The sequence below is a fragment of the Eretmochelys imbricata genome, chromosome 8 (genome assembly GCF_965152235.1).
Source record: "Eretmochelys imbricata isolate rEreImb1 chromosome 8, rEreImb1.hap1, whole genome shotgun sequence".
In the NCBI taxonomy this organism is placed as follows: Eukaryota; Metazoa; Chordata; order Testudines; family Cheloniidae; genus Eretmochelys; species Eretmochelys imbricata.
In genome coordinates, this window is record NC_135579.1 from 61,267,044 (window position 1) to 61,286,267 (window position 19,224).

Sequence of the window (19,224 nt, forward strand, 5' to 3'; positions counted from 1 at the left end):
GAGAAGGCAAGGTCAGAGAAACGCCTTGGCCCAGGGAGCAGAAGGTGGCGAGGTTTGTGATGGTTCTTGGCGGAGTTAATTCCACTGTCTTAGGGTTGGTTTCACTACACAGCGAGGTCCACATAAGGCAGCTTGCCTCGACCTAGTTATGTCTACATGACAGCCTTGCTCCCGCTGATGTAAGTGCCTACTACACCAACATCATAAATCCACCGCCACCAGAGGCATTAGGCTTATGTCTGTGTAGTTAGGTGTATCACTGCAGACACTGCATCCCTTTCATTGGCTGTTGGCTGTCTTGTCAAGTTCAGGGCAGGAGCCCTGAAACTAACAAGAAAGCCGGGCAACTAGAGCTCAGCTGCCCCCTGCTCCCCTGGAAGCCCGGAGAGAATGGAGCCAGGGTAAGAAGCCCACACAGCTTCCCCCCACCCTTCCCCGCTCCCAGCTAGGACCAAGCGCAAGAAGCCAGGCATGGGGAGCCCACTCCCCGAAGGCAAGAAGCCCCAGGTGGCTTTCCCTGGCTCCCAGTGGGGAATGGGGAGGGGAGAAGCCCTGGATGGCTTCCCCCAGCTCCTGGCATGGAATGGGGAAGGGAGAAGCTCCAGCTGCGCAGCTCCTGGCCAGGAACAGGGAGCAGAGGGAGGAGGCAGCCTGCCCGGAACCCGGAATCCTGCCCGGAAACCAGGGAACTGCCAGCAGAGCCAAGAGATCTCTCAGCACCCTGCGCTGCCTCTCTTGGGTTGGTGGCAGCGTTCCCTGTGAGAGCGCACACCACCAAACCAAGGAGGGTAGTGTGGACATACACCACCACAGTAATTAATGTGGTGACTGTAAACTGACCTAATATAGGTCAATTTAAGTTTCTAGTGTAGACATACCCGGAGACTGGTAAAGTTCTGTTTCTTGCATGAAGTTTTACCCCTGTTATTTATAGAGCCACAAGAGCAAGTTGTCAGCACTCTTCTCCCTGGCGCTGAAGGGGTCTTTTAGATATTCTGGGCTCAGGCCATGTCATGCTTTGAAAATCAGGCCTTGAACTTTATTTGGTATTCTATGGGAAGCCAATTTAGAGAGGAGAGGTATGAGATGCTTGCAGCAGCCTATCTTGCTGAGAAGACATGGTGCAGTGGTGTATACTAGTTGGAGTTTCCTGAGTGCTGAAGACTTCATGTCCAGGTATATCACATTCTGTAGTTCAGCTGATGAAGGAATGAATAACTGAGGCCAGGTCATCATTGACCAACGTGGGACATCATCTTCTAGCAATTGGAGATGATAGAATGAGTCACTCTCAGATACTTCTGTGTGAGAGCTTAGCATCAGCAAGAAATCCAAGATTACTTCTTAACTACACACTGAATTGAGCAATTTTGGGTGTGTACCTTCAGCCAAAGGAGACTGCATTGTGTTTGCAGACTTTTCAAAGGGCTTTCCTCTGGCCACCAGCATCCTCTCTCTCTCTCTTGCTCAGGTTCAGCTAAACTTCTCCCTGCTGTTCATCCATGAGCTGATCTCATTCAAGACTGGGCCAGCTTGTTGGCAGTGGTGTGGTCATATATGGTAAAGGATAGGTAGGTGTGTCATCTGCCTATTGGTGGCACTTGAGTCTATGTTGTCTGACCAGTACATCTTTGTTTTAAAAAAAGAAAAGGAGTACTAGTGGCACCTTAGAGACTAACCAATTTATTTGAGCATAAGCTTTCATGAGCTACAGCTCACTTAATCAGATGCATTCAGTGGAAAATATAGTGAGGAGATTTATATACACACAGAACATGAAAAAATGGGTGTTATCATACACACTGTAAGGAGAGTGATCACTTAAGATGAGCTATTACCAGCAGGAGAGCGGGGGGGAAGGGGGGGAGAAAATCTTTTGTAGTGATAATCAAGGTGGGCCATTTCCAGCAGTTAACAGGAACGTCCGAGGAACAGTGGGGAGTGGGGGAAATAAACATGGGGAAATAGTTTTACTTTGTGTAATGACACATCTACTCCCAGTCTCTATTCAAGCCTAAGTTAATTGTATCCAGTTTGCAAATTAATTCCAATTCAGCAGTCTCTCGTACTAACACTAGAATTATTTTAATGTATTCTAACAAAAAACCTGTTGTCCTTATAATAATAACTGAACAAATATGTATTCACCTTCAAAATTACAGTCAATGTTTTAAATATCCATTTACTGATTTTAAAGTCTCATATTGGTCTAAGGTACTTATTTAAAAATCTTAAAATCCTTCAAAGTCCAAATCAGTCTCCGATTCACCAAACAGTTAATTAAACTCGGCTTCAGTGACAGCTGCACCGGCATTTTCATCATAGATGTCGGCAGTGTCATCTTCAGCCTCAGATTCCTTCTCATCATCAGCCTCTATTGTGTCGTCATCAAATATGGCATCGTCTTCTGACCTGTCGAGCGCATTGCTGATACAGCATTTCCTAAATGATTTTTCTATCATTCCCGAGGAAATGGACTCCCACGCATCCTTGACCCATTGGGCCACTAGATTGATTTCGGGCTTCATAGGATTCCCGCCTTTTGTCAACTTCACCATGCCTAACCACATCCATTCAGACCACATTTTGTGTAGCCTGTCTTTAAAGGGTTTGTTCAGGCACACATCAAGCGGTTGTAGAACAGAAGTTAAGCCTCCAGGTATTACAGCCAAAGTAGTTTTCATTTTTTTGGCCACATTTTTCACCTCATCTGTCTTGTGTGCTCTGAACATGTCCCAAATGAGCATAGCAGGTTTCTTGAAAAGTGTTCCTGGTCTCTTATTCCACACTTTTCCAGCCATTCAATCCCACTTTCATCCATCCATCCATTTTTGTGTGCACGTACGAAGACACCAGCAGGAAATTCCATGTTTTTAGGCAAGGTTTTTCTTTTAAAAATAACAACAGGATGGAGCTTTGATCCATTTACCAAACACAATAAAACCACCATAAAATTGATTTGTTCATGGCCAGTGGTTTTAATTAAAACTTGTTTTTTCACCAACACCAGTTACTGTTCTGTTGCTCAGGAGATAGAATGTTATCGGTGATTCATCCATATTTCCTATTTGTGACAGCTCAAATGGATATTACTTTCAATGTTTTATAATAAGCCTTTGGAAAGATTCGATTTTTTTCTTCCAGATCTCTCAGCAGCTTTTGCACTATCTTTGTTTGCTGACAAAGACAGAGACCATGACGGTTCTTGAAGCGAGTACATCAAGCTGCTGATGTGACAAATATTGACAGCTTTACTGACTTGTATTTGTTGTCTTTCAACATTTGCAGAGCACACAGACGAATTCCAGTTCTAGTGACGACGTACCCATTTTGTCGACATTCAACAACCCAATCATTGAGATCTTTCTCCATCTCAGGAAATGAAGCGCACCTCGTTGGACATTTTTTCTTGCTTCTTGGCATGTCTTTTAGTGTTGTTTTATTTTTTTGCCATTCTCTTATTTGCTTCTCATTGATACAGAATTCACGAGCAGCAGTGCAATTATTGTTTGCTTCTGCATATTCAACAACTTTAAGTTTGAAAGCTGCATTATAAGCAGACCATTTTCTTTTGATTTCATCATTCATTTTAAATACTAGTATGAAAATCTTAGAAAATAATAATTTAGTTATAGATTTTGTAGGACTTTATATAGGAATGTCACCTGCTTTATCACTGTCAAATTATTATTGTTCTTTGTTTATTTCAAAGCAGCCCTGTAGATTGGCACGTCTGTCACGATAACAGGCTATTTAAATTTTATTACAGATTCCATCGATTCTGCACATTATATTTTCAGATTGGCTCGAAACTTACAAGTACCATTGGTAGAAATACATGAAGAGATCAAATTACAGAGTAATGGACTGACACCAGTGCCATAGTACTATCATTCATTGTGTTTTTCTGATTGGCTTGTAAGGTGAAGCATTTTGTGAAATGCATGGGTCAAATGTCATGCAGATCTGTAGCACTGCTCTTTTAGCATTCATTTCAAGCCAATCTAGTCCACTAAACAAAGCCTTTGCAACTTTAAACAGCTGCAATATTGACATCAATAAATTATTTGACGATCAATATAAGTACGCGCTATAAAAATAATTATAATATAGTCCTGTAGTAGAACAATACTAAGAAAAGTAAACAGCTAGTACTAGGAAAATTGAACTTTGCGGAAGCACATGTTTTAAGTTCTTTATTTACATGGACATGAACTGAGAAAAATTATATAATTGATATCCAATGTTTTATTTATATTAATACTTCTTTTATCTCAATTACAACATAACAAATATACAATTTAAGTAAAAATAAAATTTTAGAACAGTTGTAAAGAAGCAAATCCAGAATTGACATTCCATCATCAGTGGTCTACAACAGGGGACGGCAAACTTTGGCTCCCGGCCTGTCAGGGTAAGCCGCTGGCGGGCCGGGACATTTTTTTAGGTAAACGTCCCAGCCCGCCAGTGGCTTACCCTGGTGGGCCGGGAGCCGAAGTTTGCCGACCCCTGAAATATAGGGTCGGCTTATGAAAGGGTCATACAGTTTTTGCCATTTTTACCTACCCATTTTGGGGGGTCGGCTTATAATGAATGCGTATATATAGTACTTTTTTATTCATCAGAACTATGATGATTGTGAAAAGTGGATAAAGGAAGATTGTACAAACAGACTAAAGATGTGCCATACAGATCTACATATATTCTAAGTGTACTTTGTACTGGCAAATCTATGTGTGAGCCTGCATGGCATGTAACAAACAGTTTGAAGCCATTGTGTTTTAAAAAGTACTGTCTTTTGGATGGGACATAAAATTAAGGTCCTGGCCATTTGCATACACTAAAAGCTCCATTGCAGTTTTTTGCAAGAGAAGGGGTTTTAGCTCCAGTGACATGAGCAAATTCCAATTTGGGCAATTAAATTCTGCCTACCTAAAATTATCCTTAATGTTAGTTCTTCACCTCCTAAATAGTTGTGCACTGTTGCATTATGCAAGTTAAACTTTTGCTGCAGTGTACTTCAGAGTTGATAGCATTTTGGTAGATAATGTAATTAATTATATTACTGTGTATTGTAGCAGGGTTTCTCAGCCGTGTTCTTCCTGAGGCCCCCCCAACATGCTATAAAAACTCCATGGCCCACCTGTGCCACAACAACTGTGTTTCTGCATATAAAAGCCAGGACCAGCGTTAGGGGGTAGCAATCAGGGCAATTGCCAGGGGGTCCCCCACCACAGAGGGTCCCACAAAGCTAAGTTGCCCAGGCTTCAGCGTCAGCCCCGGGTGGTGGGGCTCGGGGCCCTGGGCTTCAGCCCCATGAGGTGGGGCTTCATCTTTCTGCCCTGGGCCCCAGCAAGTCTAATGCTAGCCCTGCTTGACAGACCCCCTGAAAATGGCTTGCGGCCCCCAAGCGGGCCCTGGACCCCTGGTTGAGAAACACTGTATCATAGTATATTCATTCATATATTACATTATGATATAATATGTGTGATTCATGATATGTATATGTAATATATATTAAATGTTGCATAGTTTTTTGTTATAAGATGAACGATAATATTTCTAGCATCTCAGAACAGGAAATGCTGTGAAAGATTGCCTGTTTCTCTGCATCTCACCATGCTCATGGTGTTCTACTTTGAAGAACATGAATTCTGTGAGTCTCTCATTTTGTTCCTGCTGGTCTTGAAAAATGTTAAGGACCCTCAAAGCATCCAGGATTTGAATGTCAGCTGTTGAACTGTCCTGTAGGCCTAACAATTCAGTGTTATATTATTCCTGAGGAGGTGACAGAATCTCACTTTCAGGTGTCACTAAAACATAAAGGATTTCCAGTGTGTATAGACTTGAATGGAAGAAACTGTACTCTGCGATCATGAGAAAACAGATAAATGTGCCAGAGGAGATCTGCTACCACTTCAACTGTTTAATTTCCCCAAGATTCAAACCCAATGTAACAAGTGAAACATGATAACACGATTTTTTTTTAAAGTAGTGGCAGTAAATGCGTGATTGTGATGTTTGCTTGAAGTTTTGTTACTGTTGTTATTATGGTTTGTTTTCAGATACCAAGAGAAAATAAATATTAATTCTTCTCCCACTACTATAATGATGCTGTGGTATTTGACTTGTTAGCATTTTGTTTTGTACTACATTAGTTGTGATGTGTTTTACTATTATTGATGCCACCTTTAATTTTAAAGGGACAGTGCCAAGAAGCTTGCTAAGCCTCAAATTTGTCCCACTTTTCGCCTTCTATCCAGGTCTCAAAACATTTTCTGATCTCTGTTACATTTGTGACATACATACACAAGTTAGATAAAAGCATAAGCTACTCTTGCTGGAAGGTTGTTGTGGAGGATGGTAAGCCTTGAACATGGGCCCACAAGTCCCCAGGCAGTGCTCAGAATGTGGCCGCCGCAGCTCACCAAATGGCTGGAGAAGCCGGGGCCAGCAAAGCTTTAGTTCACAAAGAATCTCATCCACTGGGGGAGATGTCCAGCCCCACCAATTGGCTGGGCACACAACTTAAGCCAGAAAGAAGTACAGGAAGTTGTCTGAGCAACTAGATGAATTCCTGGCTGGCTACTACTACAGGCCCTACCTACTTGTCTGACTTCTGTTTCCTGCCTCCCTTCCTGTTCCTGCCCTCCTTGTTCCAGACCCCCGTCTGTTCTCAGTTCCTGTTTCCTGCCTCGCTCCAGGTCCCTACTTTTATGCCGAACCCCTGACACTGACTCTGACCCTGGGCTTGACTCCTGACTCTTGGCTTGACTCCAGACTCTGACTTCGGTTCTGACCTTTGGCTTGGCACCTGACGCTGACCCCAGCGCTGGTTCCAGACTCCTGACTCTAACCCTTAGACTACCCACAGCCTGGTCCCTACAGTTGCAACATTACACCATTTTATTTCTTACAATTCAGAATAATACATAAGAACCCCCAAACACACACACACAGAAAGCAGGTTGTTCCTTAAGACAGAGAGGCACAACTCATCTCATCTTACTCTTCTTTCTAGGCTGCTGGTCTTCAAATTGAGTCTGCTTGGCCCAAATCTTACACTTCCTTACAGAGCTCCTTTGTCTGCAAGCAGGACCAGGAAACCGCCCTGAGCATTTAAAGTGACAGATCATAATTTTAATGCAGTTGTCAATACACCACACTCTCTAATCCAGGATCAGTGCTTGGAAATACATAGAGGTTCCAAAAGCATTTGTACTTGTCTCCCAAAGTGGTTCTAACACTGGGACATCTCATTAAGCACTATAACTAGCAAACTAATAGTTCAGTCATTATGAACAACAATTTTTTTAAAAAAAATTGTAGGTTGTTGCAGTACGACAATATAGTTAATGGCAAGTATGCTACACCAGGCTCTATTCACAGCCCAAACTATGTACTTGTGATGTATAAATGAGATGCTGCTCAATCGATGGTGTAAATCAGCATATGATCATCCATCTTTTGTGTGTGCTTTGATCAGCAGTGAAAGAGCAATATTGACATTAAATTACCATTAAGTTTCTTATAAGGTTTTGACAACATCCAGTTTTGCTTGCTTGTGTGGATTTTGTAATACTTGCTTACAAAAATCTAAGGATTTATTGGAACGCTGCCATCGTCTAAGCAGCAATACCTGTCCTTATTACACATGGTGATTCCAGTCAGATAGACTACGTCAGAAAGAACCCACTTTATTGGTAATGGCCAAATTTTAAAAAGTGACGAATGATTTTAAGAAAATCAGTTTTTGAGTGCCCAGCTTGAAACACCTTAAAGGGGCCTGACTTTTTTAGGTTTCAGAGTAGCAGCCATGTTAGTCTGTATTCGCAAAAAGAAAAGGAGTACTAATGGCACCTTAGAGACTAACCAATTTATTTGAGCATAAGCTTTCATGAGCTACAGCTCACTTCATCGAATGCTCAAATAAATTGGTTAGTCTCTAAGGTGCCACTAGTACTCCTTTTCTTTTGACTTTTTTAGAATTTTGTCAGGCCCCATGCTCTGAAAATCGGCCTCTTTCTGGAGTGTCTCCATTGATATACCCAAAATTATTGGTCACTTTTGAAAATCTTGTCTAACATGAACAGCTCCCAATAAAAAGAACTACACCATAGTTAACAATCAGCATTTCTTCAGAATATTATACAGTCCTTCGTAGTTTAACAGAATTTGTAAAACTATCTGTAATGATGCCATCTGGTGATGCACAGTAATATTACAGAGTCGTTATGCATGGGGCAGTTCACATCTCTCAGGGCTTGTCTACACTTACCGGGGGATTGACGTGCGGCAATCGATGCATCGGGAGTCAATTTAGCGGGTCTAGTGAATACCCGCTAAATCGACTGCAGATCACTCTCCCCTCGACTCCTGTATTCCACCAGATTGAGAAGAGTAGTTGGAGTCGACGGGAGAGCGTCTCCCGTTGACATCACGTGGTGTGGACCCTGCGCTAAGTAGATCTAAGCTATGCCGATTTGAGTTATGCTATTAACATAATTCAAATTGCATAGCTTAGATTGAATTTCCCCTGTAGTGTAGACAAGGCCTCAGAGATTGTTTGGTGCTCTCTGTAGCACTAAAGACTCATGTAGACATTGGTTCACATTTTGAAGGATGTCTTCTCAACTATAAAGTCTAGATAATTTTGGCTTATTTCAGAAGTGATGAGCACCCATAGCTTCCATAAACTTAAATGGGAGACACTGGTGCTTTGAAAATCAGGCCACTAATTTATTTAAAATGAAAGCTTATTTTTCTGAAGTTGGATAATGGTTTGCACAATCGACTATGAGATGGTAGGTTGTAGAAAATGTACCAGATTATCAACCCAGTGAGACATGACCCAATCCAAATTTATGTAACCATATTTGTGAACTATGTGATACTTTCTATATAGTGGCTTGAGCATGTGCATTACTGCCCTCTACGGGATAGAATGTCAATTCCTCATAGTGATTGACCAGTAATTTGCTAGCTGAGCCCTGGTCTACACTGCGAGTTTAGGTCCAATTTAGCAGCGTTAGATAGACTTAACCCTGCACCCGTCCACACGACAAAGCCATTAAAGGGCTCTCAAAATCAATTTCTGTACTCCTCCCTGACGAGGGGATTAGCGCTGAAATCAACATCACCGGGTCGAATTTGGGGTAGCGTGGACGCAATTCGACGGTACTGGCCTCCGGGAGCTATCCCAGAGTGCTCCATTGTGACTGCTCTGGACAGCACTTTCAACTCAGATGCACTAGCCAGGTATACAGGAAAAGCCCTGGGAACTTTTGAATTTCATTTCCTATTTGGCCAGTGTGGCGAGCTCATCAGCACAGGTGACCATGCAGTCCCAGAATCGCAAAAGAGCTCCAGCATGGACCGAACAGGAGGTACTGGATCTGATCACTGTATGGGGACATGAATCCATGCTATCAGAACTCCGTTCCAAAAGACGAAATGCCAAAAGATTTGCAAAAATCACCAAGGGCATGATGGACAGAGGCTCCAACAGAGACCCACAGCAGTGTCACATAAAAATTAAGGAGCTCAGGCAAGCCTACCAAAGAGGCAAATGGCCACTCCGGGTCAGAGCCCCAGACACACCGCTTCTATGGTGAGTTGCATGCAATTCTGGGGGGGTGGGGGGTCCTACCACTACCCCACCCCTGTCCATGGACACCTGTAAGGGGGGAGTCTCATGCAATAGGGATGAGGATTTTGGGGATGAGGAGGATAGTGCACAGCAGGCAAGCGGAGAAACCGTTCTTCCCGACAGCCAGGAACTGTTTATCACCCTGGAGCCAATACCCTTCCAACCCTCCCAAGGTGGGCTCCCAGACCATGAAGCCAGAGAAGGCACCTCTGGTGAGTGTACCTTTGTAAATATAATACATGGTTTAAAAGCAAGCGTGATTAATGATTAATTTGCCCTGAAGACTTGGGATGCATTCATGGCCAGTACAGTTACTGGAAAAGTCTGTTAACGTGTCTGGGGATGGAGTGGAAATCCTCCAGGGTCATCTCCATGAAGCTCTCCTGGAGGTATGCCCAGAGCCTTTGCAAAAGGTTTCTGGGGAGGGCAGCCTTATTCCATCCTCCATGGTAGGACACTTTACCACGCCAGGCCAGTAGCACGTAGTCTGGAATCATTGCATAACAAAGCATGGCAGCATATGGTCCCGGTGTTTGGTGGCATTCAAGCAACATCCGTTCTTTATCTCTCTGTGTTATCCTCAGGAGAGTGATCATCCCAGAGAATTGGGTGTGGGGGGGTTTAGTTGGGTTTGTGTTGCACGTTAACCCGAAAACCACAGCCCCTCCTTTTAAATGGCCAACCCAACAGGTGCTTGGTATGGGAAAGGGGGGAGCTGCTGTTTGAAACCATTCCCACATGTTATGAAGGTTGAAGAAACCAAAGGACTGTGGCTTACCATGGCTGCCTGCAAGCCGAATTCTGTTGCCCGGCCCTGCGTGTGTGATCTCTCCCACCAAACCAGCAGGCCCTCAATATAAGAGGCAAAATGCAACCTTGTACTGAAAGCATATGTGCTATGTAATGTTAACAGCTTGGTTCACTGTGAAAGAGTATACCCATTGTTCTCTAAAGTGTGTCTTTTTAAATACTACTCTCCCTTTTTTTCCTTCTGCAGCTGCAAATCTTTCAACACTCCCTCATCATCTCCGTCCCAGAGGCTAGCGCAGATAAGAAGGCGAAAAAAATGCACTTGCGATTAAATGGTCTCTGAGCTCATGCAGTCCTCCCGCACAGAAAGAGCTCAGCAGAATGCATGGAGGCAAACAATGTCAGAGTCCAGCAAAGCAGAAAATGAACGCGAGGACAGGAGGGACAAGTGAGATGAGAGGTGGTGGGAGCAAGATGAGAGGTGGTGGGAACAAGATGAGAGGTAGTGGCAGTGCGATGAGAGGAGGCAGGATGCAATGCTGAGGCTCCTGGGGGATCGAACTGACATGCTCGAGCTCTGGTGGAGCTGCAGGAAAGGCAGCAGGAGCACAGACTGCCACTGCAGCCCCTGTGTAACCGCCCGCCCTCCTCCCCAAGTTCCATAGCCTCCACACCCAGACGCCCAAGAACACGGTGGGTGAGGGGGCGCTCTGGGCACCCAACTACTCCAACCCAGAGGACTGCCTAAGCAACAGAAGGCTGGCATTCAATAAGTTTTGAAGTGCAGTGTGGCCTTGTCTTTCTCTCCTCCCCTCATCCATCACCCCAACTGGTGCTTCCCTCCTCTCCCATCCCTCCTGGGCTATCTTGGCAATTATCCCCCTATTTGTGTGACGAATTAATAAAGAATGCATGATTTTGAAACAACAATGACTTTATTGCCTCTGCAAACAGTGATTGAAGTGGGGAGGGTGGTTGGCTTTCAGGGAAGTAGAGTGAACCAAGGGGGTGGGTTTTCATCAAGGAGAAACAAACAGAACTGTCACACCGTAGCCTGGCCAGTTATGAAACTGGTTTTGAAAGCTTCTCTGATGCGCAGCGTGCCCTGTTGTGCTCTTCTAATCACCCTGGTGTCTGCTGCACGTAACCAGCAGCCAGGTGAACTTCCTCAACCTCCCACCCTGTCATAAACATCTCCCCCTTACTCTCACAGAGATTGTGGAGCACACAGCAAGCAACAATAACAATGGGAACATTGGTTTTGCTGAGCTCGAACTGAATCAGTAAACTGCGCCAGCATGCTTTTCAATGTCCAAATGCACATTCTACCAGCATTCTGCACTTGCTCAGCCTATAGCTGAACAGCTCCTTGCTACTGCCCAGGGTGCTTGTGTATGGCTTCAAGAGCCATGGCATTAAGGGGTAGGCTGGGTCCCCAAGGATAACTATACGCATTTCAACATCCCCAACAGTTATTTTCTGGTCTGGGAAGTAAGTCCCTTGCTGCAGCTGTTCAAACAGACCAGAGTTCCTGAAGATGTGAGTGTCATGTACCTTTCCCGGCCATCCCATGTTGATGTCAGTGAAACATCCCTTCTGATCCACCAGTGCTTACAGCACCATTGAAAAGTACCCCTTGCGGTTTATGTACTGGCTGCCAAGGTGGTCCAGTCCCAGGATAGGGATATGCATTCCGTCTATGGCCCCACCACAGTTAGGGAATCCCATTGCAGCAAAGCCAGCCACTATGACCTGCACATTTCTCAGAGTCACTACCCTTGATAACAGCAGCTCAGAGATTGTGTCGGCTACTTGGATCACAGCAGCCCCCACAGTAGATTTGCCCACTCCAAATTGATTCCTGACTGACTGGTAGCTGTCTGGCATTGCAAGCTTCCAGAAGGCTAATGTCATTCGCTTGTGAACTGTGAGGGCTGCTCTCATCTTGGTATTCTTGTGCTTCAGGGCAGGGGAAAGCAAGTCACAAAGTTCCATGAAAATGCCCTTATGCATGCAAAAGTTTTGCAGCCACTGGGAATCATCCCAGACCTGCAACACTATGCGGTCCCACCAATCTGTGCTTGTTTCCTGGGCCCAGAATCGGCATTCCACGGCATGAGCCTGCTCCATTGCCACCAGGATGTCCAAATTGCCAGGGCCCGTGCTTTGAGAGAAGTCTGTGTCCATGTCCTCATCACTCTCGTCACCGTGCTGCTGTTGCCTCCTCACCTGCTTTTGTAGGTTCTGGTTCTGCACATACTGCAGGATAATGCGCGAGGTATTTACAATGCTCATAACTGCCGTGGTGATCTGAGTGGGCTCCATGCTTGCCGTGGTATGGCATCTGCAGGACAGCAGAGTTGCAGTGGAAGTGGTGACTGACGACAGATGCCACAAGAATAGATATTTACAGAGAACGACGAGAGGACTTGAGAGGTGGCTTCATGAGCGCAGGAGAGCAGAGTTGCAGCGGAAGCAGTGGAGGACAACAGTTAGCACCACACACATTTCCCGAGGAAGAACACACATACCCGGGAGCCCATGACAGACAACATGGAGAAATTCGCTATTGAGATAATAGCAGCAGAGTAGAGTTGCACCGGAAGTGGTGTATGATGACACTTAGCAGTCTGTTGCCAGCAGCACCCAGAACACAATAGCGGCGGTGTCGGTGAGCTGAGCTGAGCGGGCTGCATGCTTGCAGTGGTATGGCTTCTGCGCGGAAAAAAGGAGTGAAACGATTGTCTGCCATTGCTTTCACGGAGGGAGGGGCGACTGACGACATGTACCTAAAATCACCCGTGACAATGTTTTTGCCCCATCAGGCATTGGGAACTTAACCCAGAATTCCAATGGGCGGCGGAGACTGCGGGAACTGAGGGATAGCTACCCACAGTGCACTGCTCTGTAAGTCGATGCTAGCCATGGTAGTGAGGACGCACTCAGCCAACTTAATGGGCTTAGTGTGGACATACGCAATCGACTGTATAAAATTGATTTATAAAAATCGACTTCTATAAAATTGACCTAATTTCGTAGTGTAGACAGACAATTACTTCCCTTTACTGGAGTGAAGCCTGGTTTACACTTAAAATTTAGGTTGACCTAGCCGTGGTACTTGGGTGGGAAAAATCCACACCTCTGAGTGCTGCAGCTATGGCAGCCTAATCAATCCCCAGATGTAGGCTGGCTAGCTCAGTGGAAGAATGCTTCTGTCAACATCACTCGGGGAGGTGGAGTTACTACAACAATGGAAAAACTCTTGATGCTGCTGTAGTGTATGTCTACAGTATGGTGCTACATGCCGCATAGCTACAGCATTGTAGCTCTGCTGCTGTAGCTGCTGTAGTGTAGATATGGCCTCTAATTAGTTCATTCAGCTTTCTGGGTTCAGGCCTGTATTTCTGGAGCTGCAGTTCATGATTTGTAGTCCTGTACTGGTAGAACACAGTTACCTCATGACTGTGGTGTGCACCTAGGGACATTTGCAATACACCAGACAAGGCCCTGGTCCGAAGCAATACAAGCAGGGATACAATGTACACCAGATGCATGAGTTAGGGGGTGCGTGGTGTGCATCATATGGTGGCCAGGTATCCTGTTTTTGACCAGAAAGTCTGGTCAAAAAGGGGACCTGACAGTGTCCAGTCAGCTCTATTGACTGGACACTCAAAGTCCAGCTGCTGTGGGCAGGGGAGGCAGAGACACACTGAGTCATCACCCGCGCCAGCCTCTACTCAGCCAGGGCCACCACCTATCTGCATCGGGTTGCTGCAGCTCCCAGCCTCAGTTTGGCAGGCGAGTCCCTCCCGACCCATGCAGGGAATGGGGGAGAGCGGAAAAAGCAGTGAGCGACAGAAGGAAGGGGAAAGAGGTTGGGGGGGGGCCTCAGGGGAAAGGCACAGGGCAGGAGCAAGACCTCAGGGGAAGAGACATGGCAGGAGTGAGGCCTGGGCGGAAGGGATGGGGCAGGGACAGGTCCTCAGGGAGAAGGGATGAGGAAGGGGAGGTTCTGGCACTCCTGCTGGAGTGTTCTGTTTTTAAATATAACAAAGTTGACAACCCTATGTGCATGTATGCTCTCAGGATATACCCTCACAACAGATACTTTATAAGGGCCTATTAGAGGTTCAGAAAAGGGGCCTTAGAATCTTAAAAGTCCATGCTAGTTGCTGTAATTCCGTGAGCCCCGAGCCCGCCATTGATGACACCAAGGCCTGTATTATCAACTTGTTGGGAACTCAAGGGCAGGCGATCAAATACACCAGGCCTGAAAAGCTTGTCTCTCTCCGCAACAAAAGTCGGTCCAATAAAAGGGACCACGTTCCACCGGTCTCTCTCTACATGTACAGCTCTTCTATAACACAAGATTAATGCGTTCCCCAGGCGGCAGCTGGGCTTACAGCTTGGTGCTGGCTGGTGCCTGGCTGGACAGACTAAGAGCAACCTTGTGTAAACCCAAGACTGGCTCCCAGGTTGCAGGGAATGGCTGCCCCCCTCCTGCAGGACAAGGATTACCACCTGGCTGGTATTTGACCAGCCTTGCCATTTTTTAGTGGATTTGCCAGTTGCCAGAAAAACAATTTAATCTGCCAGTTTATTTATGTGGATCTAAAGATTTGCATTATTATCACAGTACACTGGGATATCTAATGTTAAAAGTTTCTGTGTCCAGCTAAAGATGTGCAGTGTTCCCACTTCTGCAGTTTAAGCAATAATCGATCAAAACTGTTGAAAATACAGCAGCTGTCTGCCCACCAACACACAAGCGCACTGCTCATGTGTGTGAAAGACAGTTTTAGTCATGTGAGAAGGTGAGAGTGAGAAGACATGCAAGGCATATTAAATAATGGAAGATCAGGGTGATGGTGCATGTGATTCTACTGCACCTCCGAAAATAAAAGCTTGCATCAGAAACTGCACATTCAGAGAACTGGCTAAATGAAACAGACTACAAAAGCTGGCTGGCAAAATGTGCTGATAAAACAAATATCTGTTTGTTATTAATGATATTATCAATCTTATCTATATGTGTTATCTCTCTGCATAAGTGGCTTTTGAAGGGGGATGGGTTGCGGAGTTGCCTTGGGGTTAGGGCTGTGGCAGCATTGCCTTGTGGTGGTGGTGGAGTACCATTTTTTTTACATTTGAAAGGTGGTAACCCTACGCAGGCCTGTGGGGCTGAGTGCAGTGTTGCCATCTCTCATGATTTTGTCATGAGTCTTGTGATAATTACTGTTCTCCTTCAAACCCCAGCTCTTGGAGTCAAGTAGATATGTGATGTTTCCAGCCTTCATTCTTAAAGAAAAAGTAAGTTTCTAGCCCTTGTGACTGTGGAGAAAGCTTCAAAAGTGACCACAATGCACCCTAAAGGCTCCAAACGTTGAAGGCAAATAAAAATCTATTATTTTTTACAAAATCTTGTGATTTTAAAGCCATGCTCAGGATTTTTTGTGAGTGTGACTCATGATCTTTGAACATTTGGGGTTGGCAATACCGAGGATGAAAGGCAGCAGGGAGGGGAAGGGGCAGAGGGAGGGCAGCACTCGGCCTTGGGGGTTAGGGACAGGGGTAGGGTGACCATATTTACCAAAGTAAAATAGGGACACCACGTGGGGCAGGCCTGAGCTGCCTGCCATGACTGCTTGCCTGAGCCCCCGACCCGGCCCAAGCCACCTGGTGTTGCTGTTCACCTGAGCCCTGCACTACCCAGGACTGGGGTTGACCACCCAAGCCCTGCTCCGGGCTGACGGCCCGAGCCTTGCGCTGCCCAGGACTGGGGTGGGACTGACTGCCCGAGCACCAGGCCGCCTGAGCCCCAACCAGGGCTGACAGCCCGAGCCCCGCAGCCCCCCCCATCCCTCCGTGACCCCCCGTAAAGGGGCGCAACCAACCCATTATTTTGACAAAACTGGACACGTGCCATTTGCTCTTCCCACTGGTCAGAGAAGACGGGACAAGGGCTCAGTTTGGCCAAAAAAGTCAGGACATCCGGGACAGGGCTTAAAAAGGGGGGCTGTCCCGGCCAAAGCCGGACGTGTAGGGCCACCTTAGCCAGGCGGACTGGGGGCGAGGGAGGGGCAGAAGCACGCAGATGAGGCAGAGGCGGCGAGGGGCACATAGGTGAGGCAGGCGGTGTGGGCGGCTCCCCCAGGCGGCAGCGCGCAGGCGTTCGGCACGGGCAGCCCGGCGGGGCCCTAGCGGCTGGCGGCGGGGTCCTCACGCGGCTGGCGGTGGGGGCCGAGCGGGCCGGGCCGGGCGGAGCGGCGGCGGCGGCCCGGCGCGAAGATGGCGGACGTGCTGAGCGTGCTGCGGCAGTACAACACGCAGAAGAAGGAGATCGTGGTGAAGGGGGACGAAGTGATCTTCGGCGAGTTCTCCTGGCCCAAGAACGTCAAGACCAACTATGTCATCTGGGGGTGAGTCGCGCGGCCGCTGCAGCCCCCGCCCCCCCCCGCATGCGGGCAGGGGGTGGAAACTGCCCCGAAGTTGCTGCTGCTGAGCGGGGAGGCGGGGTGGGGGAGCTGGTGCGTGCGTGGGGGGGGACCCCGGGATCCCGGCCCCTCCCCCCTCCGGGGTCCTGTCTCCACTGCGGGCTTTGCCATGTGCTGGGAGCCCGGTTCCCCTCCCGGGACCGGCCGTTGTTTGTTTGTTTGTTGCTTCTTGGGAGGCTCCCGGGTGGCCGGGGCTGGACGTGGCCCCTTGTTTCCTGCTGCAGCGTCCAAAGGGGAGCGCGTCCCGGCTGGAAGAGCGCGGATGAGGGGCCAGCGGGAGCCGAGGGTGGGCTGTACGCGGTGTGTCCTAGTTGGTGGGGAGGATCGCGCCTGTTGCTTTTCTGTTACCCTGGGAGCCTTGATGTCAAGTCAAACAGCGAAGTCTCTTTTCTTCGTTTTGGGAGGAGCCTGGCTTTCCCCAGCTCTCAGATTCAGCCAGCTGGAGAGAGCAGATTCAGTCCCTCAAAGGAAAGACTGTGATTTCTTTCCTGCCGCGGAAGCTGGCAAGAGGGTTATGTCCATTTCAGGTGTTGGGGTTTTAGACTTCTGCTCTAAAGAGGGGACGTTATAGATGAGCACGGGTGGTTGGCCTGAGAGTTGTTTTTTCTGACTTAGCTAGGCAATTAGTAGTAAAACAGCTTCTAGGATACTTGTCACTTCCTTTCAGTAGGAGGTACTAAGTTTTCTCTATTGTTTGCTCACTTTGTTAATTACCCTTTCATGAGGCTGTGTTTCTAGACTCTCCTTTTGTAGGGAGTATAGTTGGGTCTATATAGAAATTCCTGATCTGAATGCCTGTGAACTTTGCAGGAGTTTCTGTGGGGCCACACAGGCCTATCTTTAGAGGGGCCCACTCTATGCTGTAATTCTAATATAGTTTGTCTCCCAATTTTTCTGGGAGACAACATATTGTAAACAAGTACATTCACAATGCGAATACCTCCTCAGATAGAAAGAGGGTGTCTTTATTTTTTAAAGTGAACTTTAAAAATGTTGTTCTTTGTACTGTATATATTTTCTAGCCCAATAATTGTATTGTCTAAAAGCTAAGGGGTTGCTTTTTCCTCTTTCTTCCTGTACTCCTTGAAAATGAGTGCCTGGAATCTGTGATTTTTATTTGGACTTTATTAATTGTCATTAAATTGTAGTAAAACATTCAATTTCTCCAAAAACAATGGTGCTGAGAAAGCTGGAGATCAAAGGGAAAATAATTTTCCCAAAGAAGCTCCATAGGCAGGGAAAGGGGAGGCAACAACACAGTCAAGGATCTTTCAGCTGGTCATCTGAAGTCTGGGGCATTATTAAAGATTTTCTGAATTAGGGTAAGAACATTAGATTTGTTAACTGGATCAGACTTGTGGTCCAGTATTCTATTTATAATGGTGGCCCTAACTTTCAGAAGAAGTCAAAAATAGCCACCACAATCATAGAAATGGAAGGGACCTTGAGAGATCATCTAGTCCAGTCCCCTGTACTCATGGCAGGACTAATTATCTAGACCATTCCTGACAGGTGTTAATCTAATGTGCTCTTAAAAATCTCCAGTGATGGAGATTCCACAACCTCCCTAGGTGATTTATTCCAGTGCTTAACCACCCTGACAGGAAGTTTTTCCTAATGTCCAGCCTCAACCCCCCTTGCTGCAATTTAAGCCCATTGCTGCTTGTCCTATCCTCAGAGGTTAAGAAGAACAATTTTTCCTCCTCCTCCTTGTAACAACCTTTTACATACTTGAAAACTGTTATGTCCCCTCTGTCTTCTTTTTTCCAGACTAATCCAACCCAATTTTTTCAGTCTTCCCTCATAGGTCATGTTCTCTAGATCTTTAATCATTTTTGTTGCTCTTCTCTGGACTTTCTATAATTTGTCTACATCCTTCCTGAAATGTGACATCCAGAACTGGACACAATGCTCCAGTCTCCTGAGCCCTAATCAGCGCGGAGTAGAGCGGAAGAATTACTTCTTGTGTCTTGCTTACAACACTCCTGTTAAAACATCCCAGAATCATGTTTAGTTTTTTTTTTTTGGCCACAGCGTTACACTGTAGACTCATATTTTAGCTTGTGGTCCACAATGACCCCCAGATCCCTTTCCACAGTATTCCTTCCTAGGCAGTCATTTCCCATTTTGTATGTGTGTAGCTGATTGTTCTTTCCTAAGTGGAGTACTTTGCATTTGTCCTTATTGAATTTCATCCTGTTTACTTCAGACCATTTCTCCAGTTTGTCCAGATCATTTTGAATTTTAATCCTAGCCTCCAAAGCGCACAGCAGCTAGCCAGTTGTTCTTTCCTGTTAATATGGGGTTAGAGTTAGGGGTTTGTTTCTGACC

At 46.2% G+C, this 19,224-nt stretch overlaps 1 protein-coding gene across 1 annotated transcript in view; it reads left to right on the plus strand.

Annotated features, from left to right (window-relative positions):
• Positions 1–16,635: 16,635 nt before the first annotated feature.
• Positions 16,636–19,224, plus strand: part of CDC73 (cell division cycle 73) — a 177,637-nt gene continuing 175,048 nt past the window's right edge. Inside the window, exon 1 of the mRNA XM_077823775.1 lies at positions 16,636–16,818. Within this exon, the coding sequence (XP_077679901.1) occupies positions 16,688–16,818 (131 nt within the window). The 5' untranslated portion in view covers positions 16,636–16,687. The remainder of the gene's footprint in view (positions 16,819–19,224) is intronic.